This window comes from Podarcis melisellensis, assembly GCF_964234715.1.
Source record: "Podarcis melisellensis genome assembly, chromosome: 10".
NCBI lineage: Eukaryota > Metazoa > Chordata > Lepidosauria > Squamata > Lacertidae > Podarcis > Podarcis melisellensis.
Window position 1 is genome coordinate 6,727,738 of NC_138542.1, and position 25,397 is coordinate 6,753,134.

Consider the following 25,397-nt stretch of genomic DNA (forward strand, 5'->3'; position numbering starts at 1 on the left):
ACAACAACAACAACAACAACTTATTATTTATACCCCACCCAGCTGGCTGGGTTTCCCCAGCCACTCTGGGCAACTTTCAACAAAATATTAAAATACAATAGTCTATTAAACATTAAAAGCTTCCCTAAACAGGGCTGCCTTCAGATGTCTTCTAAAAGTCTGGTAGTTGTTTTTCACTTTGACATCTGGTGGGAGGGCGTTCCACAGGGCGAGTGCCACTACCGAGAAGGCCCTCTACCTGGTTCCCTGTAACTTGGCTTCTCACACTGAGGGAATTGCCAGAAGGCCCTTGGCACTGGACCTCAGTGTCTGGGCAGAATGATGGGGGTGGAGACGCTCCTTCAGGTATACTGGACCAAGGCCATTTAGGACTTTAAAGGTCAGCACCAACACTTCAAATTGTGCTCGGAAACGTACTGGGAGCCAATGTAGGTCTTTCAAGACCGGTGTTATGTGGTCTCGGCGGCCGCTCCCAGTCACCAGTCTAGCTGCCGCGTTCTGGATTAGCTGTAGTTTCCGGGTCACCTTCAAAGGTAGCCCCACGTAGAGCGCATTGCAGTAGTCCAAGCAAGAGATAACTAGACCATGCACCACTCTGGTGAGACTACAATACGACACTGAAATGTTTACATGTTTCTGTGATTGTCCTTGCCACCACCACTGCCCTAAACCATAATTAAGACTAAGCACAGTTCCAGGCTCACAATAAGATGCAAATAGAAGCTAATGCTTCTGATGTAAAGAACTGCCTTAAAAGCCGAATGCCATAGTCTCTGAGAAGGATAGTCTAGAGCCGTGGTTCTCATAGGGGGGCAATTTTATTTTTAAGGGTGGCAATTCTAGAATGAGTTATTAACAGTGAATGGCCTTTTAGGCTTCCTCCATGTGAATAGGAGTTCACTTTTTGAATAATAAGAATTATATGTCACGGGGGGGGGGGGAGGGACATCAGGATTTTAGAGGTGCTTAGCTGGGACATGGCCATAAAAAGGTTGGGAACCACTGATCTAGAGTCCTCTGTATGCTGCCTTTGTGATGAGATTCCTTAAAATGCACTTCAATGTATTAAAACAACAAAGGAAGACTATTTACAAGTATTTAATTGTTTCTGCTATTTAAAGCACAGTGGAAGTTTCAGCTAAAAATATCTGTGACCTTTTGAGCATTGCCAGCCCCAGGAGGCTATGGACAATAATTGTAAGAGAAAGGTCAGTCTGCTATGGTCAGCAGAAATAAAAAGCCAGTGCCTGGGCAACAACATAGAAAGAGACCATTAATAAGCTAAGTAGTGCATAGAACATTGCAGTGCTCCTGAAAGCTACTCTGCCAAAAGGTAACATGCACTTTTCAGTTTCATGGTTTGCTCATATATAAGCATAATATTCTAAGGAGGGGGGAAGAATACACAAGTCTTTGTTCTATACATCTTCGGCATAATCTGAGGAGTCATTCTGCTACCAGATGCAGTGCATAGGAAAACACTCTATTCTTAGGTGTCTTCTCCATATCCCAAGAAGGGAGAAGATCAAAGGTAGATTTCTTCCTGGTGCTGTAATGAATGTGGGTTTATGAAAGAATCTACAGAGCAGGATGGGTATAAAACACAACTTCAATCTGTGGGTGGAATATGCAGCTTGGAGGGTTATTCTGGATCCACTGCTGTCCCTTAAGGCTCAGACGGCCTCAGTGGCACAGAATGCCTTCCATCAGCTTCGGCTGGTGGCCTAGCTACATCCCTATCTGGGCAGGGATAGCCTAACTTCTGTTGTCTATGCTCTGGTAACCTCTAGGTTGTGTTGTTGTTGTTGAGTCATTTAGTCGTGTCCGACTCTTCGTGACCCCATGGACCAGAGCATGCCAGGCACTCCTGTCTTCCACTGCCTCCCGCAGTTTGGTCAAACTCATGCTGGTAGCTTCGAGAACACTGTCCAACCATCTCGTCCTCTGTCATCCCCTTCTCCTTGTGCCCTCCATCTTTCCCAACATCAGGGTCTTCTCCAGGGAGTCTTCTCTTCTCATGAGGCGGCCAAAGTACTGGAGCCTCAGCTTCAGGATCTGTCCTTCCAGTGAGCACCCAGGGCTGATTTCCTTCAGAATGAATAGGTTTGATCTTCTTGCAGTCCATGGGACTCTCAAGAGTCTCCTCCAGCACCATAATTCAAAAGCATCAATTCTTCGGCAATCAGCCTTCTTTTCTAGGTTAGATTACTGCAACTCATTGTATGTGGGGCTGCCTCTGAAGATGGTTCAGAAGCTTCAGCTGGTGCAGAATTCAGTGGCCAGGTTGCTCGCTGGGGCAAGTCGACTTGAGCATATTACACAGATCCTGGCCTGACAGCACTAGCTACCAACCTGTTTCCGGGTCCTATTCAAAGTACTGGTTTTGCCTTATAAAGCCTTAAATAGCTCAGGACCACAATACCTCAATGGTTGCCTCTCTTCATATGAGCCAACCTGGACCCTGCAATCATCATCTGAAGCTAGACTGGCTCCCTCCTGGTTGTTTGTCTGCTGGCAGGTGAAGACTTTCTCATTCCAACAGTCTTTCAGGAACTGACAGCATTTAATGAAAGGGCTGGGTTTTTAAAATAAATCGGGTCCTCCCTTAAAGAGGGCACATATTGCAGTGAGACCTGGAAACCGACACCCTGTGTTGTGGGTGGGTATGATTGGTCAGCCACAACACCCGATTGGTCGGTCCCTCGAAACTGGGTTCAATCTGGCCAATGGGACACAGTCCAAATGGTTCAAGGGACCTATTTATGCCCATGCACATGACCCAGAGCTTCCTCTTTCGGTGTGTGCATTTGGAACACCCGCCCACCTCTCCCTACTTTTAGGGCTTTGCACTTGACCTTGCTATGCCTCATGTGTCATCTGTCATTGGGACAGGGGCACGGCAGGAATTTTCCCCACTTGGCTGATTGGCTGTTGCCATTTGGGTTTTGCCTGCCGCGTAGCAAATCGTCACAACTTGTAAGGTTGTGGATAGGCTCTGTTTCAGGTGATAGGGATGGGGGAACGCTCTCGCCATCCCTATGTGAAAGGTATTCCGTTAAAGAAATCCAGGGACTCAATGGTTTGTGCCCATGCCTGAGTCCAGGGGGACATTTGGGTGGTGGCGATAGCCTGTTCCCAGCTTTCTGCTTACCCAGGTGTTCACCCTTGGCTGACCTATGCTGGAACCCTGGGTCAGCGCTACCTGCATGGCAGGGAGCTAGTTGAACCAGAGCCTATGCAACCAGTCACTTTCTGTAATCAATAAAGTTGTGGCCTAAATTCTGCCAAAAACCAAAACTTAAAATTGAGTCAAGTGTGAGGTTTCTAGGTCTGAACACACAATTATGTCTGTGGTTTTTATATACTACCCCCCCTCTAATGTTTGTAGCTATTCCAATTTTATCTGTAAGCCACTTTGAGTCCCTGTCAGGGAAAATGGTGGGATATAAATGAATATACAACAACAACAACAACAACTAAAATAGTAAAATAAACAACTATAAAACATACCATCTAAAACAAGTAGAGGCAACTAAAAACAACTAAGCAAGTTAAACAATTGCCAATTTTGCAAACTTAAAATGCCTGGATTCTAACCTGGCGCTGAAACAATAACATCAGCTTCAGTTATATTTGTAAGATGAAGGCATTCCACAAATGGGGAGTCAAGATGCTGTTCTAGAAGTGGTTGATTGTGGTGGTTTGCTATTACTTGATTATCGTTCCTAGTTTTGGGAGAATCATATCTAGTTTGTTAGGAAACAAAGGCTAAGCATTTTGGCAAGGGGCTTGCTACTGCCACTCCAGGAAATCTAAGTTGGTTTTTTTTAATAATGACATCCCTATTGTGAAGCACTAAATTATTTGTACTTATCTGCAAGGCTGTGATAAACACCTTTTTGCATTCACAGCTGCTGACAACCTTCCTTGCTTCTTAAATTAACAAGGACAGATTAAAACAAGTGCTATTCATTAAATAATGTTAAATCAATGCCATTTTATACAGAACATCTTGGAAGCAAACCTGACAGTCACATTAATAGTAAATGAATTCATTATGATCAATTTATCATGATTACAGAAAACCAACGTGGAAGGATGAGGAGTTTTACACGTTACAAAGAGCAGACAAGAACAACTTGGACCTATGTTCTCCTTAACTCAACTACACTGATAGATAGCTATGAATGTTTTCAAACATTTAAACGAAAAATGCATGTAGTTTTGAAGTCTTGTAGTATGCATCTTGAATTACATGAAATGAAATGGCTGCCCAAACCTTCTTGGACAGTTTTCTGTGGAGTAAGAATACATATTTGGGGTGTTTTCCTTGCAGAGTTCATAGATCTCAGGGTGATGCATGCAAGATACTCAGATAAAATATCTTTACCAAATATTTTTAAGAGACTCATCACACACAAAAATGCTTCTCTTCACCCTACACCAATTTCATACAAATTCTAAAGTTGCAATAGATCATGAAGATTAAGGAACTTTAGGCAACTAGGGGAAATGGGTTTAGGTATTCTGATATGTCCATAGATTTCACTTTCCTGCTAGTAATTTGTTATTACTTTTAATGGAGCATGCAGCCATGCATACCTCTTCCTTTATAGGTGAAGAGTTGCTCCTACATTTAAATTAATGGACAGTTTGAATAAACAGATGTTCCGTGGGCACATCAGAACAAATTGGCAATAAGGGGGAAGCAGTGAAATAAGACAAGGAAGAGTGAGTTTGAGAGTCCTGGGCTATCATGTTCCAGTTTCTGCCTAACATTACATAGCTTTTTCTCAGCCATCAGAGATTAAGGCATATTATTCTATTCTATTCTATTCTATTATTCAGCTTTACATTTATCATGTTCAAACTGAAGTTTTTAGGATGCCACGTTCTTTGCCAAGTGCAAAATGAATCCATGTTTATATGAAGCCACAACCATCCCGTATTTCAGAGATTCCCCTCCAGGAGACTTTATAAGCAACCTGTGTGCTGTGCAAACCCCAGTGCTTTGCCCTCTTAACCACAGCTATGCTTCCCCTGGGACAGGGCTAGGGAGCATCAGGTCTGGGAGCAAAATGCAACCCTTCAAGCATCTCTATTTAGATCTTGTGATTCTCCCCAGCCCCAGAGCACCTTCCTGGGCCCTGAGTGTTTCTGCCTGGCTGGAATGTGTCATCAAACTCTGATAAAGCCTATTCCTTGCCTGGGTGGATGTAGAAAACAGTCTGTAGCACAGAGGTGAAATTTTCAGTTGTTGCTCCTCCTACTTTTGACTCTGGCCACACCCACCACTGGTATTTCATCCCTGCTAAGGTTGCCCAGAAGAGAAAACAGCTTTCAACTTGGAAAAGGATTCCCCACCAAGCCTAGGAGAAGCCTGCAGCACACCTATATTAAGAGCCCTGCAAAGACTACACCCTCCCACACCCACCCATATTAATAAACCATTTAAGCTATCAAGACCTCTGTGAAGGCTGCATTTATTAGTTCAGGCTCAACAGATAACACAACCTGACTTGTACAAATCCCAAGCCAAACTGAACACAGCTTGCCATTATCTGCCACTTATATAAACATGCCCTCAGTGTATGTATGAAACACAAGTGTAAGCCCTTGGTCTTCTGTCAGTTTCATTTGATCATCACAAACTAAACTAGTTAGGACAGGAGCACCACTATTATTTTTCATTTAAAGTGTTTTCTCGAGGTGGTGTGGGGTTTTGTGAGGGTGTAAAGCAACCAGATTGCAAGCATGGAGGTTTCAAAAAGTACTTCCCTCAATTCTGCAACCTCTGGATTTGAGCTTGCAGGTGTTAATGTGCACGATAGTACCTCTCATCTAGCAATAAGCTGCTCTCTAGGGATCACTTGCAGAAAAACAAGACATTGAGCCCATAATTAAAGTAATCTCTTTCCAGGCAGATGCTTCAGTTGGCTGTGTTATCACATGCTACAAATGGCATCGTGAGGCCCATAAAATGTGCAGCAAATGGCTTTGGCAAAGAGCAATGGCAATTTTTCATCCAATTTTGATCCACAGACATGTTAAGTACTATATTGCCAGGTTTGATGGAAAGCTGAAGCAACTACTGTGGTTGTTGGACAAAGCCTGGTAATAACCAAAATGGAAGAGTACTCCAGATTTTATTCTTGGTCAGAAATATCCTTTACCAACCATCTCTCTCTGGGGTGTGGCGAGTATTCACCAGGCACTCTCCAGCAGAACCGTCTTTCCGACCAAACCCTAACAACTAGAGGGAATAGGACTGAGAAACATTCACAATCTTTTAAGCTTGCTCAGATAACTCAAATGATCTATCCTGCTCAGTCTCTCCTTCTGACTCTCACAGACAGCCTCCCCGCAAGCGCCTGCCATTTCTTGTTCTTCTCTCCACCACCATCTCTTTTTATGAGTAGGACTTTGCAGTAAGTCTTTCCCTGGGGGTAAGCCTGTATTTCCATCCAGGCTTTATTTGTTGCTCCTAGACTCTCCAAGTATCCCTATTTTCCAGGGGCATCCCTGATTTAGAGAAGCCATCACGGTCTCTGGTTTGATCATGGAATGGCCTGCTTTTTCTTAAAAAGGTAAAGGTAAAGGTACCCCTGCCCGTACGGGCCAGTCATGTCCGACTCTGGGGTTGCGCGCCCATCTCGTTTAAGAGAAGACACTTCCGGGTCACGTGGCCAGCGTGACAAGTTGCATCTGGCGAGCCAGCGCAGCACACGGAAACGCCGTTTACCTTCCCGCTAGTAAGCGGTCCCTATTTATCTACTTGCACCCGAGGGTGCTTTCGAACTGCTAGGTTGGCAGGCACTGGGACTGAACGACGGGAGCGCACCCCGCTGCGGGGATTCGAACTGCCGACCTGATGATCAGCAAGTCTTAGGCGCTGAGGTTTTACCCACAGCGCCACCCACGTCCGGCTTTTTCTTAGGATGTCCCTATTTTCATTGGAGAAATGTTGGAAGGTATGGCCTTATCCGACCCCTGAGCCGCCTGAAGGCAATCCTGTATAGGGAAGGGTTTGGGGTTTTTTTTAAAAAATGCTTAATGTTTAATTATGTTTTTATATATGTTGGAAGCTGCCCAGCATGGCTGGGGCAACCCAGTAAGATGTGTGGGGTATAAGTAGTAAAATTATCATTATGGAATGGGATATCTCTATTTTCATCGGAGAAATTTTGGAGAGTATGTGCTCCTGGCTAGGGGAGTGCACCCTGGTGCCTGCAGCCTCATGCTCTTCCTCCTCCTCCTCCTCTGAATCATCTGTCAGAACAAAATAGCCATGGTTCAGCCAAGATCACGACCCAGCTAACCCGCAAGTAAGCAGATCATTCCCTGAACATGAGAGCTGGTGCCTCTATGTGTAGCTTGCTAGGAGCATTCTCTCTTTTGTTGACATTCAAGTTACCATTCACTTACACTGCTAACAGTTTCAGCTACTTGCAGAAGTCAGTTGGCCATCTACGTGGTATCATAAGGAAATGTTTACCATATTTTATCTTTGCTTAACATGTTGAGGCACTGGGGATGTTGTTCTTTGACATGTGTAAGTTTCTGCTAACTAATTTGTTTAGAAAATCCCATAAACACTCATGCTGATAAGGCTCGGGTGAAATTTAGAAAGCACTTTTTTTAAAGATTAGATTAAGGCCTTGGGTAGGAAATAGCCAAAATTTGACCTCCAATTAGTAAGTTAATGGAAAAAAATCTAGTCAAGTGTTGTTCATTTTAGTTTGTTTGTTTTTTTAAAAAAAGAACAGAAATGATATAGTTTAATTATTCACAAGATGTAGATAAATTAAAAAGAACACAATTGTTTGTCAACATTTTTTAAAGAGTGGCATTTAGACAGACCTTGTCATCTGTTAAATTATTAGTGGGAACAAGAATTTTGTTACTGGTGGGAACAAGAATTTTATTATAGAAACAATAACTGCATAATGCTTACTTACTGAGTTGTTTTTTGACAGTCAGGGTTGATTAAAGCTAAATTCATCCTGTTATCAGCAACAAATGATGAAAATTCCTAGATACTATGTCACAGAACAACCCCCAAACAGTGTGGGGTTTTTCGTGTGTGTTATCTAGCTGACTGATATAAGCCAGGGGTAGCTAACCTGCAGCAAGCATCCAATAAATTTCTGAAGAGCAGAGGGATCTTTTCTCTCTGACCTTAACCTTTAACCCTAAACACCACAGTGCTAAGGCAAGAGATAAACGCTATCTACTCTTTAACACTAATAGACAGCATTTCCACCCACCGTTACTCCAGCACCGGAGTGGGGAGGGATGGAAATGCTGCTTTTGTGTGAGTATTTCTGCAGTTCCGCAAGTGCTTGTGCATGAACGAGCATGTGTGAGTGTCTGTGTGTGTTGATGTGTGTGAAAGGGAGGGAGGAAGGGAAGGAAGGAGGGAAACATACAGTGTGTTCCTACAGGTGTGTTTGTATACATGGGGGGTGTATGGGGGGGGTAGGTCTGTATCTAGTGGTATGCATGCATATATATACATAGCAGTGACTGAGGGCTTCCCTAAGGGGGAGAGCTGTTATAACTGCTCAACAGCTGAAATAAATAATACAAATAGTTCATCTTCACTTCTAAAGCTGGCACCACAGACTTGCACAACCAGCATTGCTTTAACATCAGCAGGGAACTTTTAATTCACAGGAAAATTTACAGCATCCTATATGACAGAGATAAACTGTGCATGCGTACTATATATCAAAGTGGTGAACTGCACAAGAAGTGCAATAAAACAGGTATTTGAAGTTGAAGCAAGGAAGACGTGGGTGTCACATGCACTCCTTGCCTGGGGCACTATTTGGTTTAAGGCTGTCCTGGTAGTTCGTAAGACTGGGCTATAAGAATTTTTCTCCCCCCCCCCTTTTTATAATTTTTAAAATTGCTTTTCATTATAACAAACATCTTATGACAATAAACATTCAGAGGGATCTTGGAAATTATCAGTTTACATTTGCAACATAATTCACTTAAATTATCCTGTACAAAGCTGCATTATCTGTTGCATCTTATTTTTTGCTTCTAAGGTAAGGCTCCTAATATCAATCACACTACCTTTGCTGCACTGATCTGCCAACAAGCGCAGGGTACTAAGAAGTAGTAAGCTTGAGAGCCAGCCAAACAAAGCTATTTTGCTTCTGAACTCACAAGAGTCCATGGGTTACCTGCTAGATTCTACCCAAGCTTTCCCCAGACTCATCAGACACCTCTCTCTTTCTGACACATCCCACCTGAGTTGGTGGGATACGTTTGCCTGGTTCCTGTTGGGTTTCCATTCTGGCACTATTCCCTGGACTCACCTGCAGAGGAGGGCGATATTTCACCTCTACACTGTGAAGCATTCAAAAACAATCCATGATGCATCCATGGATGTGCTCTGCGTATTTTTGGAAATGAATGGGTGCTTCATTGAAGGATGTCAAGGTTTATGTTTTTAGTTTTTACTCTGAAATATATTTCAGGGTTATATTTGGTGGCACATACAAAGCAACATGTACGTGTCTCAAGGGAGAAGAAGAGATAAAACAAAATTCATTTTTTTTAAAAAAATATTATTCAGATGAGCATGTGATAAAGAACAGTTTCTTTAAAAGGAATTTATTATTAGATACTGCTAGTAGGAACTGATCTAATTCCATTCTCTTTTTATGAAAAACATGACTGGATCCTACACAGAAACACTCTGAACATCTTCCAACTACCCAAAGGCTGCTAATAAAACCAACCTCCTGCTACTATGCATGACAGAAGATTTAGAACTGTAGCTGCACAAAGGAAAGAAACTTCAGCATGGGTTTCACTCTGGCATCATATGATCAAAGAAAATGGTGTTATCCTTTATGGTGATTGGATGCATGCGGCAGCCACAGAGATGGGGCCCGTGTTTTGAGTCCAAATGACTTTTGGGCATTGAAATAAAATATTTTAAAACTTGCAAACACAGTCACTCGTTCTGGCTGCAATCAATGTGTGCTTGTTGTCTGGAATGCTTGGCTCTACACTTCTAGAGGGGGGTCAGTGCCAAGCAGTGGCTCCCCCCCCTCCCCGCCTCTTGCAGCAGATTCTTAAACCAGCTGGTTAATTCACCATTGTTCTGAATGAATACAGAAATATGCAATTTTCTCTCTGTGTATGATGTTTTTCAAATGGCTGCAAATATTCTTAAAATGCTTATTGATACGAACATGACTTTGGCAATCTGTTATGTAACGCTGCAGCATACCCTCCAACATTCTTCAGATGAAAACAGGGACAAATCTCACTATTCCACAAGTGACCCTCCACAACCCCCTATTCCCCCCACCCCCCAGAGCATTTTCTATCAGAAGAAGGGAGAGCATATATTATTCTTCAGTAGATTTACAAAAAGAAAACACACACACCAATAAATGAATTTTAGAAAGGGGCAAGATTAAACAAGGATGCACAAATTATTTTTCTGCTCCCCCTTTCTTCCCACCCAGGGCGGCCCAGGAATTAGGTGCACAACCTGTTCTGTGAGAGGTTGCACTACCCCTGAAGGAAGAGTTTGTAATCTGGGAGTTCTCCTGGATTCCAACCTATCACTGCCAGCTCAATAGAGCTCAGGCAAATCTGAGCTCGACCATGTCTGATATGTGAGATATTAAGCGCAGTACATCAGTCTTTACATAATTCTCCAATGGGATATTCACCTTGCTATTTTTAACAAACTGAAGAGACATTCTAGCTCAGTGGTTTACCACGAAAATGTGGTGTGTTCAGACAGCATGTCACTTTTCTGCCACAGTCAAAAGTATCTAAACGGACCATGTAATCTTGCTGGATGTTTCTATAAATGTTTTAAGCCTCTCTATTTGCATTACATATTGTTTGCACAGATATATCTGTAGGCACAGTTGTCCTCCACTAAAAACAATCTGAGACACAGACACGTAAATTACATATCTGGAAGAGAGTATCTGAAATCCTAAAAAAAAAAACAACAACAAAAAACAAAACCCATGTTAGCAACACGAGGACTCTATTATTGGAAAGTTACAGTGACATGATCAAATTGGAAATGAATACTTGGTTTTCCCTGCCCAAGATCTGACTAGACTGTGGCTGTTGTGCATCATGGGTTCATTGCAGGTTTGCAAGCCAGTGTTACAGACATTTCCTACCATTCTATATTAACTTCTCTGGCACAAAAATTTAGTATACGGTAATTCAGCTAAGCAGTTAAATTGCATTTCAACAAGGAAGTTAAGCATGTGCTTAGAACTCCCACACACTCCCACTGAAATATATACAGTATGAGATGCGGAAAACAACCGCATGTTTTCATGGAAAAATTACCCTTGCTGATTTTTATGTATTTTTTTAATTTAAAAGAATTTGTACTGTATACCACTTTTTTATTTCAAAACAACCACCATCATCCAAAGTGGTTCATCCAGTCATAAAATGAAAATACGATAAAAACAAATAAATAGAACAATAGTATACCTATCCCATAAATTCAGCCTTAAAAGCAATTTTAAAGGTTCAGAAGGTATCAGAGACTGCTCCTCTTGTTGTGAGATGGTCTTGCATGATACTTACATTTTAAAATAAACAAAACAGAGATGGATGTCCTATTCTTGACACCAATTTGGCACCTTTTGCTTTCATTATATAGAATTTGCATGCCACAGTGGAGGCCTAGGTGCCTTGCAGTGGCTCTGGCAGTGGCGTAGCGTGGGGGGTGCAGGGGGGCCCGGCTGCACCGGGCGCAACATCTGGGGGGGGGCGCTCACACTTGCAGCTCTCTGCCCCTACCTGGCTCACTCTCTCTCACTGCAGTGCTGGCTGTGCGGATCCGAGCCACCGGGTCGCCGCCCACTGTGGAGGGGGTGGGTGCCAGGCGTGCGGTGCGGAGAGAGAGAGAGGGACTATCTGGGGGAGGGACAGTGCAGCGGCCGCCCAGCGCAGCGCTGAGCGCGGGAGAGAACCACACCAGACCAGACCAGGCAGCAGCAAGAAGAAGCTGGCAGTGGCGGCAGGTTAGGGGTTAGGGGGCGCAAATTACTTGCCTTGCCCCGGGTTAGGGGGCGCAAATTACTTGCCTTGCCCCGGGTGCTGACAACCCACGCTACGCCGCTGGGCTCTGGGATGCATAAATTCAGATACAAAGCTTGCAGACTGCTGCCCTACCTTCAGAGAACACTTTCTGAATTAGCTTGTCAGATGAGGAAAGCAACTGTTCTTTTTATTTATTCTCTCAACAGTTTCTGTGGAGCTGAATCCTTAAAGTGTCATGGAGAATTCAAAGCATAGGGCATAGCATAAGCCCACTTTGTTCAGAGCACTAGCTGGGCCTTATCATTGTCCCATACAACCTGTGAGTGTGTCCTTAGAACACACCTCATGGCTGTGCATTGTAGGGAGGAACAGCTGTGATGTCCAAGATTTCTTTCCGAGAAACCTATCTGCTTATTAGTAAACATCTCAATGAGAAACCCATAGAAAGCTTCTTAGAAATGCCTTGATTCCCCAGAACACAGTTTAGAAATCGGAGATATTGGGGAATATCCTATCAGTTAAGGGTAAATTGTTCTTAGTATTTATGAGCTTTCTTATGAAATTATAATGGGGGGCTGGAACACCTAATATGTTTTCCAAGTTCTCTCCTGGTTAAGAAGGTTTTTAGTTTTGCTTTTAGTTTTATTGTTGTAAAAAGCACCTACAGCGATTTTTTTTTAATGTTATAAACATATATAACTTAAGTACATCCTTCAGACATTTTTTTAAAAATTTTAAAAAAATTGTAATAAAAATTACATACTGCATTTTGGGGCCCCCAAAAGTGACATACTATAACATTATGGCAATGTATACATGTAACAGAAAATAAAATAGGTTCTGAAGCTGATTTATTCCAACAAGCCACAGTTAGATTAACTACAGTTTAGGATTTGGACAACATGGTATAACTGTGGTTAATGCAAAACTGAAGCAAAAACTTCTAGTCTCTTCCTTGGTGGCTGCTGTAGAGGAGGACAGGGGACAGGAAAATTCAGAAGGCCAGGGATTGCTGCGATTCATTCTCATAATACTAAACAATGGTTTAAAGCTGCATCTGAACACAACATCTAGCATCTGCAGCCTGCAAAGCTAAGAAGATTTACAATGTACATAAGCACATGACATGTCATAGAACAGGTCCCCTCATTGTAGGCTCACTGCAGGGTGTCTGATGTTGCTTTAAACAATATAAGTGCAGTCGTCTTTGGTGACTAAATATTTCAAATATGAAGCATTAATTTTTCCACAACATATAATTGCTACTGCAAATTTACTACTAAAAATGGAAATTTCCCCCATAATGTAGTTATGGGACTTTCTGTAGTAAATTCATCTAGAATATCAAGCACAATTTGCTTGGGCAATTTTCAAGTAATTGAAGTCATTTTTGCAACCATAGTATGTGAAGTCATTTATTAAAGTGTGAGGCTTTAACATTCAAAGGTATAATGGCATGTCTCTCTCTGCTTAGGAGTCATTATCATTGCCAATGACAAACGAATGTGAGCACAAAGTACCAAACTGTAACAGCAATGTCTAATTGAAAAGCACTAAGGATCGTTCTATGTAGATTTCATCAGAAATACTGGTGTAATTTAGTGTTGAACATGGAAGACTAGCTGCAGCCAGGACTCCAAAGTCAACATTTCCAGCAGTCTTACTGCAGTTGCTATCAACTGCAGAGGGTGCCACGACCCCATACAGACTCCCCATAGGTCCCCATGTAGACTCCTGGAGCCCTTTAACAGGCTACCTGCATGACTAAGGATTCAGCCCAATAAGGCATCCAGCAAAGTTGTGATGGTTGCTATGAGGTAGGCAGAAACCTGCAAGCTGGCCAATTTGCTTGCAGGAGAAAATCCCTCCCTGACCAATTAACCAAAGCAAGGTCCTTACGCCAACTTGCCCACTCCCCCACCAAGCTGGCCCCTAACAGTCTGGGTGGGAGGGAGACAAATCCTGTGTTAATCAGCCAAAAGGGTGGCCTGTTCCAGGTCACCCTCCTAAATACCCCAGGTGTGGGCAGGACACAGCCCCTGTGCCCATGGCCCCAGTAGGCATGTGGGCAAGGCCCGCTCAAAACAATGTGTCTGTCACATTGTTTTTAGATATGGGCCAATGGCCGTAATCAATCAATCAATTAATGTCTGTCACACTGGAGGGTGGCATCAAATGGCCACCCCATCTGGAGCCCCAGGTGAGCAGGTATTTTGCAATGGGTGGGGAAAATAGAACTAAATTCATGGTTCCTTTTTTTGGGGTGGCAACTGCACATCTTAGCACTATCCTCCTTTTAACATTTTTATAGTAGCTGGGATTGTCTTTAGCACAGGTCTGGTCTGTGTAAAATAAAGGCTTGGCATTCAGTGATTATCGGGCAATTTAGGACTAATAGAATGGTAAAAAAGAGCACTGCACAGACATAACCTATGAACTTTTCTCAAGCAAAAAGCAGTTTAATTAATGTTCCTTGGCTCAAGTTGAGCATCAAAAAGCATGGTTATCAGCTAATGAAGCATGTGCTGTTTAGAGAGACTCTAAGGATAAATGTCAGCCATTCATCTTTATTTTTTATCATTTGTGCTGAGGTTCTCTAATAGTTTTTCTTAATAGCAGGCAGGCCCAGTGATGAAATCCAGGGTATGGCCATGGTATTTGAAAGCTGTTATCTTCTTATAGCTCTCAAGGACAGTTTGGTAGCTTCTGTTCAGTTCTCAAGGAATAAACATCAGCATTACAAAATACTGGGAACTAATTAGCAGACCTGTGATCTGTGTCGGTGGAGAGGTTGGAGATGAATTAACATGAAGAGTGAGCTAAGATTAAGCAGAGTCATTCTCGTCCCAGTATCAGTCCAGGGAGGCTTATTTTCCAGTCTCATTGATAAACATGACTCTCAACTTTCCCAGATGCTAATTCACTCTATGCTGAACACTTTTTACACATGATGCTAACCTTAACTGTTTACGGCATGGTAGGATTTTTTAAACCAGGGATGGCTGTAGGATTCCTTCAAAACACACTCAAATGGAACAAGTGACATGTTACACAGAAAAACATGCAACAAAACCCTGATGGCAGCTTCTGTTAGGAACAAGTAGCTTCAGGAAGGCGTAACTGGAAGTGCTTTGGATGGCACAGCTGCAGATGGAAAAGAGCAAGGGGATGAAAGGTTGACTCTTCCCCAACTCTAAACTGCCTCCTTCTGATGTTCATTTTTCCTGAATAGAAGGGGTGTATAATGCAGGGATGTGGAACTCGCCTCCCTCCAGTTGCTGGTTGATTCCAACTCCCACCAGCATGGCCAATTTGGAGCCCAACAACATGGAGGACCACAGATTTCCTAACCTTGATGTAATATGTATTTCTGTCCATGATGTAATAATAATAATAATAATAATAATAATAATAATAATAATAATAATATTTATTTATATCCCACCCTTCCCAGGCGAAGCCGGGCTCAGGGTGGCTAACAACAATAAAATAATACAACATTCTAAAATCATTTCATTATAAAATTAATTCAAATCAAATTTATGGCAACATTTGGGCTAGAGCTCCGCGAAGATTGCCGAAGGAGGGAGTCAGGCTGTGCCCTGGCCAAAGGCCTGGTGGAACAGCTCTGTCTTGCAGGCCCTGTGGAAAGATGTCAAGTCCCGCAGGGCCCTAGTCTCTTGTGACAGAGCGTTCCACCAGATCAGAGCCACGGCCGAAAAAGCCCTGGCTCTGGTTGAGGCCAGTCTAACCTCTCTATGGCCTTGGACCTCCAAGGTGTTTTTGTTTGAAGGTCGTAAGTTCCTCTGTGGGACATACCAGGAGAGGCAGTCCCGTAGGTACGAGGGTCCTAGGCCATATAGGGCTTTAAAGGTTAAAACCAGCACCTTAAACCTGATCCTGTACTCCACCGGGAGCCAGTGCAGCTGGTATAGCACTGGGTGAATGTGATCTCGCAGCGAGGACCCCGTAAGGAGTCTCGCTGCGGCACTCTGCACCCGCTGGAGTTGCTGAATAGTATGCTGAATAGTAAATAAAACATAGGAGAAAATGGTACTAACTGGAAATCAAAAGATGAAAACAGGTTTTCCTCCTTCTCTCACACATGCTTCAGCATGCTTTTGAAGTTAGTTGTAGTTTTTCTAATGCCCCAATCCAGCTAGGGAATGCAATTCCACTGAGGCAGTGTATATCCCTGGCTGGATGAGGAATCACTAGCAAATATGGGTGAGTTATAATTGCTTCTGCATAGTGTTTACCACTGCTGAGATCTGTACTAAATAAAATGCAGCCCTAGTTCTAGTACTAGTAGTCTTTACCTACTTTGGCCACAAATGTTTTACTGGATGAATGTCCGCTGTCCAGTTTGGCCTAAGAGTTTAAATCTTATCAGTATCATTAATATTATGAGAAGTTTAGCTTGTCTGTGGTGGCTAACGCTGAAGTATATTCTGTTTAAGAGGAACATTTCCCATCCACTAATGCTCTGTGTTTGCACATAGTGTGGTTTTATTTTCAGTGAAGTTAGTTACATAAAATTCTCTGGCTGTTCCATAAGAACAGAGTGTATTGTTTATTGTCTAATGAAGGAAGGTGTTAGGTTTATTTTTATTTTTTTAAAACCACCTGGGTACAAGCTCCCTGACAATGCACCTGTTTCTTTTTGCTCTTCGATAATAGAATAAATGTGCATATATTTATATTTGCATGCTAGCTACGGTATGGGAAAAGGGAAATGCCCTCACTACAGCAGCAAAATGAATCTTGACAAGCATAATGGATGGCACTATACAGAGTGAAAGAGGCCTCACAACAATCTCCCCCAACTGCTGTGATTTTTGGCCATGTAATTATGGCACAATCAGTCTATCACTGAGGCAGGCTGGAAATGTCCACTTTCAGCTGTGTTGCAGGCATGCTAGTTCCTTTGGAAATCACCTTGGAAACTGGACCTGCATGGTATGCAGAAATGGAGAAACTTACTGGAAGAATAAGAAATCAAGAAGAGAGACTTTTTAACTTAGAATGGGGAAGATTTAAGGATTATCTGAAGAACTATCATAAACAAATGCTAGCAGGATTGAATTACAAATGAGCAGTAAAATAATTAAAAGTGAGTATAAAGGACAAATAATAAATAGATTTAAATTGGATATGCAGTGGTAAAATATATGACAAGTGACTGCAGAAAGAGGAGAATGGGGTCTATAATAATATTTGGTATCTTAAATTGGATGTGTAAATTTGTATCGTTATAAGTTTGTAAAATGAGAAAATGAATTTTTTTTAAAAAAAACTGGGTCTGCATGAGTGAAGACAGTTTTGCTTCTAGAGCATGTATTGAAGTAAACACAAACTTCTTATTTTACACAGTGGTACACTGTGATATCATTTAGCATATACAGGTCTCTGTCATATAGCATAATGTAACAGAACCAAGTAAGTATTGATATATCTTAAAACACACCCACCCACCCAATGAAGAGCAGAATATGTTGTCATCCCCCCATCCCACATAAGCCAGGTCACTCAGAAGATAAGAATTGCTATCTGTAGATTTGATGATCCTGGTGGGAGAGATTTACTGCATTTTATGCCAAGTCTTGCAAGCTGGAGAGGATCAAAACAAAGTTGTCAGCTGATAAAACATGGAGGACAGCAATATAAATGGAGTGAAATCTTGTCATTTTATAGAGGTGAGGAGGAAATCTCCTATGCTAGTGTAATCTAGTGGTCAAGAGAATGAGCTGAAGTCCTTTTTTCATTATTGAGTTCAACCATAAACTCAAGCAAGCCACCATTTCTCTGCAATGGCAAGATAATAGTGTTGGGTTACCTTAGTGTGAATAGATGCATTAAGACAATGGGAGTTTAGTGAAATCACACATTTATTATTGTGCATAAAACTTAGGGATGTCCAATATACTGGAGGGTTCCAAACATAGGAGGGAGCTGCAGTAGTGGCTCTGTGATGCTCTTGAATTCTTTGAAACAGCTTTTAAGTTCCTTGCATGATTTGGCATCCACCACAACTCACTTGCAGATTGGCATTGTGCCAGTGCGTAATAGGCTGTTGACAAAGCCTTCCTGGAGCAAGTGTTCGTGTGTGTTTTACACTGGTGTGGATACCAGAAATAGAATGCAATTCCCATAATGAGGTCTCTGCCAGTGGAAAATCCAAGTTTAGGATTCAAAGCACCAACTTCATAACACGCTGAAGACTGGACTAACAACAAGAATTGTCAACTGCATCATTTATCCCAGGGATGACGAACTCTCAGTGTGGGGGCCTCATCCAGTTTCCCCAAGCAAATTGTTCTGGTCCTCCAAGTCTCCACAAATTTTGGTAACAGCGGCAGAAATAAAACAACAACAATGTAGAGATAATAGACAGCGGACAGCACACATCAGCATCCTGACAGATGCAAATTGCCCTAGTCATCAAATCAGTCATTTGACAAGTGGCCAATAACCCCACCTATCCAGCAGATCTGCATGAGAGACCTGAAGAGGGGTGAGGGTTAGACAGCGGAAAGGCACTTTCTCACCCTGGCGCCGTTGGGCCAGCTCTCAATTAAATTTAGTGCGACCACTTCACGGTACACCACTTACACGATTTCCTACAATTTACCCCATATTATCTAGTGGGGGACTTGTGTGAGGGAAAACGTAATGATTTAGAGTCTAAGGCAGGAGTTGATCAAACAAATATGAAAAGTTTTACTAAACAAAGGGAGTTTTTGACACAAAGTGGGTCAGGAAACGAGTTCTTCAGGTAGAATTAACCTTAGTTACTTTAACTATAAGATGTCTTAGGCTTAAACACAATATTATAAGTACAACTCTTCTTAAACTTCAGTTACTAAACATCAGTCGGCACACTTCAGGTAGATAAATATTCAGGTTTCCAGAAAAGATGATAAAAAGTTCAAATCAGTGTCTTTCACTTGGATAATACAATACTTTCAGCACTATACTGCTTCCTTTAGAAGCTTAATCCTTTGGTTCATGAGCGAGGGACATTTTCCCTCAGTTACCCCCTGTCTTAACAATCCCACACCTGAGGTATTATAAATGGTATTACAGACCCAGGGGATCCCCTCTCCCCTTGTTTACTAGGTTGGGAGTCTTATGTACCTAGAAGAATTCTCCGTTCCTGGCTAGACTGACACCCAAGGAGACACTGGATCTGTCTCTCCTGGCTCACATTCAGCCCTCCCAGAACACTCCTGTCTGGATACCTTCCCCAGACCCTCAGCCTGGGTCCATACTCCATACGGAGTATCCCAGCTGCGAGGCTCTGTCCTCTCCCTATGGATAGTCTCCTCAGTGAGTATCTCATTTCCCCCTCGGAACCCCTTCACCCTCTCTCCCAACCTGAAACCTGTCTAACCTCTCCAAACCAATCATTTCCCTCCCCTGGAACTTTGGCCAATCAGACGCTGTTGCCAGTCAACCGTTTGCTGGCAGGAAAAAACACACTTGGTGACCCAAACTGCCCAGCAAACAAACCTTTCTGTCACAGAGGGTTGTGTATAAGTCTGCTCGTGTGTGCATGCAAGTGTGCGGGGGTGGGGTGGCAGAGAACGAGATCGAGGCCCACCTGTACTCTGGTTTCTCTTCAGATCGTATAAACCGTTCACCTTTTACCTGTCTTTTTGCAGAACGAAGCTGCAAATTGAATTCAGTTTACCAGGACAAAATTCAGTTTGCAGTTTCATCCTATACACTGGGCTGGCTGAGAAATGTATACATTGGTCCACACAGCCTCACAGACACATAAAAGAAGCATCATCTTACTCAGTGTGTTTACAGATATATGTCTGCCAATTCCTGGCAACAATTCAAGCAGTGTGGCAGTACATTTTTTAGCCACTGCACTCCAATTTTCACTTGGCAGCAATTGGTGCTCTAGATCAGATCACTTCCTTTATTTGGCTTTACATAGAGCTATTTATGAGTGTTTGAACTATCTCCAAGACTGTACTAAAACTGTCATGAGCTTCCTCTGTAAGCCAAGAAAGTTACCACCCCAAGTGTTATTAAATTATAAATATAACTAATGAAGGTAGCTTGTTGAGCAACAATTGTGCAAATCTGACCATTCTCCATGCAGCTGTTTCAAAATGTGAACATTAACCACCCATCATAGACAAAACACAGGCAATCTGCCTCTTGAATTGTAAGACTGGTAGCTTGACTTTTTTACCAATACCAAATATTCACTGGAGATAAATCTTTCCACTTACAGTATGTTGAGATTCATGGTTGAAACAATTACATGCATTTTACTTCCTGTAGCCATGCTACAAAGAACCTTAGCATTATCAGCAACAGTATCTTGACACTTACATAAAATTTACACAGCCTGTTCCTGCAGGGGGGGCGATCCAAACAAAACTGAGATTTGTTGTTGGTAGATGGCTTACGTGAGATGCAACCACACTGCACATGAATTGATTTCCAAACTGGTGATCAGACATTATTCCTACAAGAAAGACAGAAAGTAAAGATGAAACACAGATGCAATTAAACACAAATATTCATTGCATTGCTTCAGAAAGGTTAAGTAAAAATTTTATAGCAAAGAATATTCAGTTGGTGTATCAATAGCAAATGCCATATTCCACTATTTTAAAGCTTTTTGGACTTGAACCTAACCTAACCTTTCCATCTGAATGTCAATCAAATTACTTAATCACTATGCTTTCCTATCTGTGATGTGACCTCAAAGCAGTTCCTTCTTCAGAATGACATTATGCTCAGTAATGGACAGGAAAGATTGCTTCAACTCTCTGCAAATAGTTCACTGAATAGCTATGTCCATCTTTCCTTCCTATTTATTTCTTTAGTTCTTTAAAAGGTAAGTATATTCCACCTTTCCACAGATTACTGACTTTTAAGTGATCGTGGAACCAGACTCTCCTGGCTCTTACTCTAGATTCATACTGTCATGGACATGGTTGGAAAAACCTCAGATGCCATTTTGTTCAGCCTACCAATCAGGATTGTGGAATCAGGCCTGATAACCGTGCCATCCAGCTCCAGGCTGGTGCAGTGATTGGGTCTGGATTAGGTCTGACGCCGTGTGACAGCAGTGAGTCTGGCTTGGAGCTGAATGCTTCACGCTGGGTGTTCCTGCTGACTTCTGCCGGTGGGGAAACACCATGCCCATTTGCATGTTTTGTGGCCAGAAGGAAGCTGGCTGGCTCAGCCAGCAGAGCTGAACAGAAGGATACCTCCACTCCGTTCAAATCCCCCACAGCATGGCCTCGGCAGCAGATACCTCAGTTGGTTAGAGCATGGTGTTGATAACACCATGGTTGCGGGTTCAATCCCCATATGAACCACCTGCATATTCCTTACCTTGCAGGGGGTTAGACTAGAAGACCCTCTGGGGCCCCTTTCAACTCTACTGAACTTCTAGGAGTCTATGTTCCAACAGGTTAGAAGCTTAACAATGTATGCATATGCATATTTATACATACTGCTATTTGCTGGGAGGGGGGTCTCCCATATGTTGTTTGGAGTTACATGATTTCCCCATCTTTTTTCTATGGTATAATGTATTTATTCATGTATATTTTTCAACTGAGGAATAAGTTTTGTTAATACTAATAAGAATAAAGAATAATTTACTCCTGGGAAAAGATATATAATGAATTGAAGAAGATTTTAAAATATACATTTATAAAGAAACCAGAGGTCTTTCTGTTAGGAATATTAGGAAATGAGATAAAAAGAAAGGACTGTAAATTCTTTCAATATGCAGTGACAGCCGCAAGAGTGTTACTGGCCCAAAAATGGAAACAACAGGAAATACCGACAGTGGAAGAATGGAGAATGAAGCTGTTAGACTATGCGGAGTTGGACAAATTGACAGGGAAGATTAGATATTTAAGAGACCAAAAGTTCATCGAGGACTGGGGGAAATTTGTGGAATATCTGGAAAATATAAGTGAGGGACAGATAAAGCTAGAGGGATTTAAAGAAGCACTGTGAAAAATTAAGAAGTAATGTCTAAAGGGAATAGAAAGAAAGATATAAATAATGTCAATATAAATCTAACGAATGCATAATTTAAATAATGACTATGGATGATCTACGGGAAAGCTGAAGGAAGTCCAGAAAAGGAATAATTTGTGAAAAATTTGATGTGAAATTAATATGTGTTTTTGTTTTTGTTGTAAACTAATATAATTTTTTTTTAAAAAAAGAATAATTTACTCCAAGGTATAAGTCCCTTGTTTTCAAAGGGGCTTACTCCCGAGTAAATGCACTTAGGATTGCGTCTAAACTGGTATAAAATGTTCCATTAAAATGAAGACGAATCCACATTTTCCTTCTAGCCACGTGCTTGTCTTGTGAATAAAACCAGCTTTCTCTTCCCCACCAAGAAGACTTCTCGGTAACACAGCTGATCAGGCAGCTATGTTACACTATACCCTGCAATGGGGTACATGGGAAGGCATACACAGAAAATAAGTAATTATATTGCATTTCTCAAAACAATCCCAGTGAGTGATAAGATATGCCAGAGGCAGAACTTGCTTTTGAAAACTAATGTGCTTATCTTTTACTTAAAAGTGAATAGAACATTCACATAATTTGTGTTAAGGGCTGCTAGGTATGGCAGTGAGTCTGAGAGACCAACAACTGTGCAAATCCGTAGAAAAACAAAAAAACAAAGCAGCTTTTCCGTGCATCTAGGTCACCAGGGAGTATATCCAAGGTCTGCAGCAACTAAGCATCACTAAATCATATGCTACTTCAATGTGAAGAAGAACCTCTCTGAACTCGCTTTCCCTCGAGTTTTACTGTGTGTGCTCATTGTGTTGAAATAATTTATATGCTACACTACCCAGTTAGGTCTGTCTCCACTGGATATTACTTTGCTGTGAAGCTATTAGGGTTACTGGCTATATATCATGCCTGATCCAAACCCACAAAAAGAAATTGAATGAAAAGCTTAGCCATATGAGAGTACGTAACATACTCTGTTCTCCTGAATTCATTTTATATATATATCTGCTACATAACTTAGACCAAGTCAAGGCCACTGTAGCATCTGAAACGCTCTGGTCACATATCTATGGCCCCAACACTGTCAAAGAAACACAGGTAAGGATGGCTATTTCTGGTCCATTTCCATCTTGTATGTGCCTATTCATAAATCCAGCCTGTCATGTTCTGTATTAACCTGCAGATTTAAAAAAAATAACTGCATGGAAATTTGTATTTAAATATTTATTTAAATACTAATATAATCACAATTTTATCTCATGGCTGGACTGGTAAATGGCATAATAACAACAACAACAGTTTATTACTGTCGTAGACCAGCATAAGGTAAATGGTATAAAATATTGGTTTGCAAAGCAGGATCAAACCACAGTTTCCAATCTTGGTGTGTAGCCAGTCCTTAAACCATAATTTCATGGTTTGGGAGTAACAGGAAACTGTGGCTTAACAAACCCTGGAAGAAATAAATGAGAGGGAGGAGGGAGTTAATGGGACAAATGTGTGAGTTTTTCTTTTGAGAACCAAATTCTGTTCCTTTGATAGGTTACTATTTGATTCACTGACCACCCAGTTTTAAACTGATTAATTTATCCAACTGTTATCGAGATCCACAAGTCATCCTTGTGTGTTTAAAGTAGCTAAGACCTTATGTGGCAACATGAAACAGCAGCAGTTATATCCCATATAACAAATTGGTGCATTAGGAAATATCAATATTTCATTGCTGTGAGTGTTACTCTTTTTTACCTGTTTAAAGATGAGAATAATGCATGGACTGATTCTGCAACCAACTCGCATATGATAATCCCATTAAAGTCAGTGGAACTACTCAATTAACAACCACCTACTGGCATTTCGAATGAAGGCCTAAGTGTACTACACTCATATCTAACATACAGCTGCTGATTGATTTTTTTCTGGGTGATTACATTCTGCTTCACAGGAAAAAACATCCATCTAGTTTGATAGAATGGAAGAGACTTCTAAAACACTTGCTGGCTTTTGCAATCAATTAGGGGTCAGCAAGGCTTGATAAATTATTAAACATCGCAAAGGGAGAGCATACTGACAATTCTGGAAGGTTTTTTTTCTTACTCAGTGGGTTATGTTAGCTTTAGCTTACTTCAAGCACTGAAATTATTTTATAGATGACATCAATTATTTTGAAAATAACAATCTTACAACATAACAAGGTGTTAGAGAAGGTATTAACCCCAGACACTAAAAGAGACTTTATGCATTTATATATATATATATATAGCTCTGTTCCAGTAACAAGAAGCCGAAAGCACCAGCCTGAAGATGACGAGTGAGACCTCGTCGAAACGTCGCCTAGACACCCCAACTTTTACACGGGAAGACACCCGAGGACACCAAAACCTGCATATATATATATATATATATATATATATATATATATATATATATATGCTTTCGTAGATTTTCACGGGTACAGGAATGCAGGTTTTGGTGTCCTCGGGTGTCTTCCCGTGTAAAAGTTGGGGTGTCTAGGCGACGTTTCGACGAGGTCTCACTCGTCATCTTCAGGCTGGTGCTTTCGGCTTCTTGTTACTGGAACAGAGCAGGATCTCAGTGTTTGAGTTCCTATAAATACTGTTGAGGGGGTGTGGTGTATAGCCTCCAATGTTCTGGGCAGAGAGGAAGTTCCCAGGCTAGTGTGCCTTTTCTTCTTTTGTTCCTTAATTACTTGAGGGATATCTTGAGTGATATATATATATATATATATATAAATAAATAAATTTTGGAATCTAGTTTAAATTGGGATGTTATTAAATTCCTACAATCTCTTAGCTTTTAGGGGGAAATAATTATATTGAAGTTGGTAATTAGATCCATTTGGTCACATCCACTCCTTATTTAAGCACCAGATCTGTGTACATAAGACACAAGAGCCACTTCACGGCTTTGATATCTTGTCTGTATAAAGAAGACAGCAAGTTCATGTAGCTTGTGTTCTGTGTTTGCAGGAGAGAGAAAGAAATACGTTAGTACCATCACCCTAAAGTTGGCCCAGAATCAAATTGGCAGCCGTGCAAACTTTGCAAGCAAGGCGTTATATGCTGGTGATAGTTCACCCCCCGAAAAAGAACCTAACTTCTCCATTCTGCAACACCTTCAGCCTCTGGATCAACCTCAAGGGTGGCCCCACATAGAGTGCACTGCAGTAATCCAGCTGTGAGGTTACCAATGCATGGACAACTGTTGTCAAGCTACCCTGAACCTAGGTGTCTTACGAACCTAAGTTTGTAAAAGACACTCCTAGCATACAGTGATAGAGGTAGATCTAGGAGCACCCCCAA

The 25,397-nt window shown here is 41.7% G+C and overlaps 1 protein-coding gene across 3 annotated transcripts in view; it reads right to left on the reverse strand.

The window, feature by feature from the left end:
- RELN (reelin) overlaps positions 1-25,397 on the reverse strand; it is a 300,039-nt gene that overhangs the window by 212,205 nt on the left and 62,437 nt on the right. For all 3 annotated transcript variants that reach the window (XM_081927578.1, XM_081927577.1, XM_081927579.1), the window contains one exon: positions 20,407-20,542. In XM_081927578.1, coding sequence (XP_081783704.1) covers positions 20,407-20,542 — 136 coding nt within the window. The remainder of the gene's footprint in view (positions 1-20,406; positions 20,543-25,397) is intronic.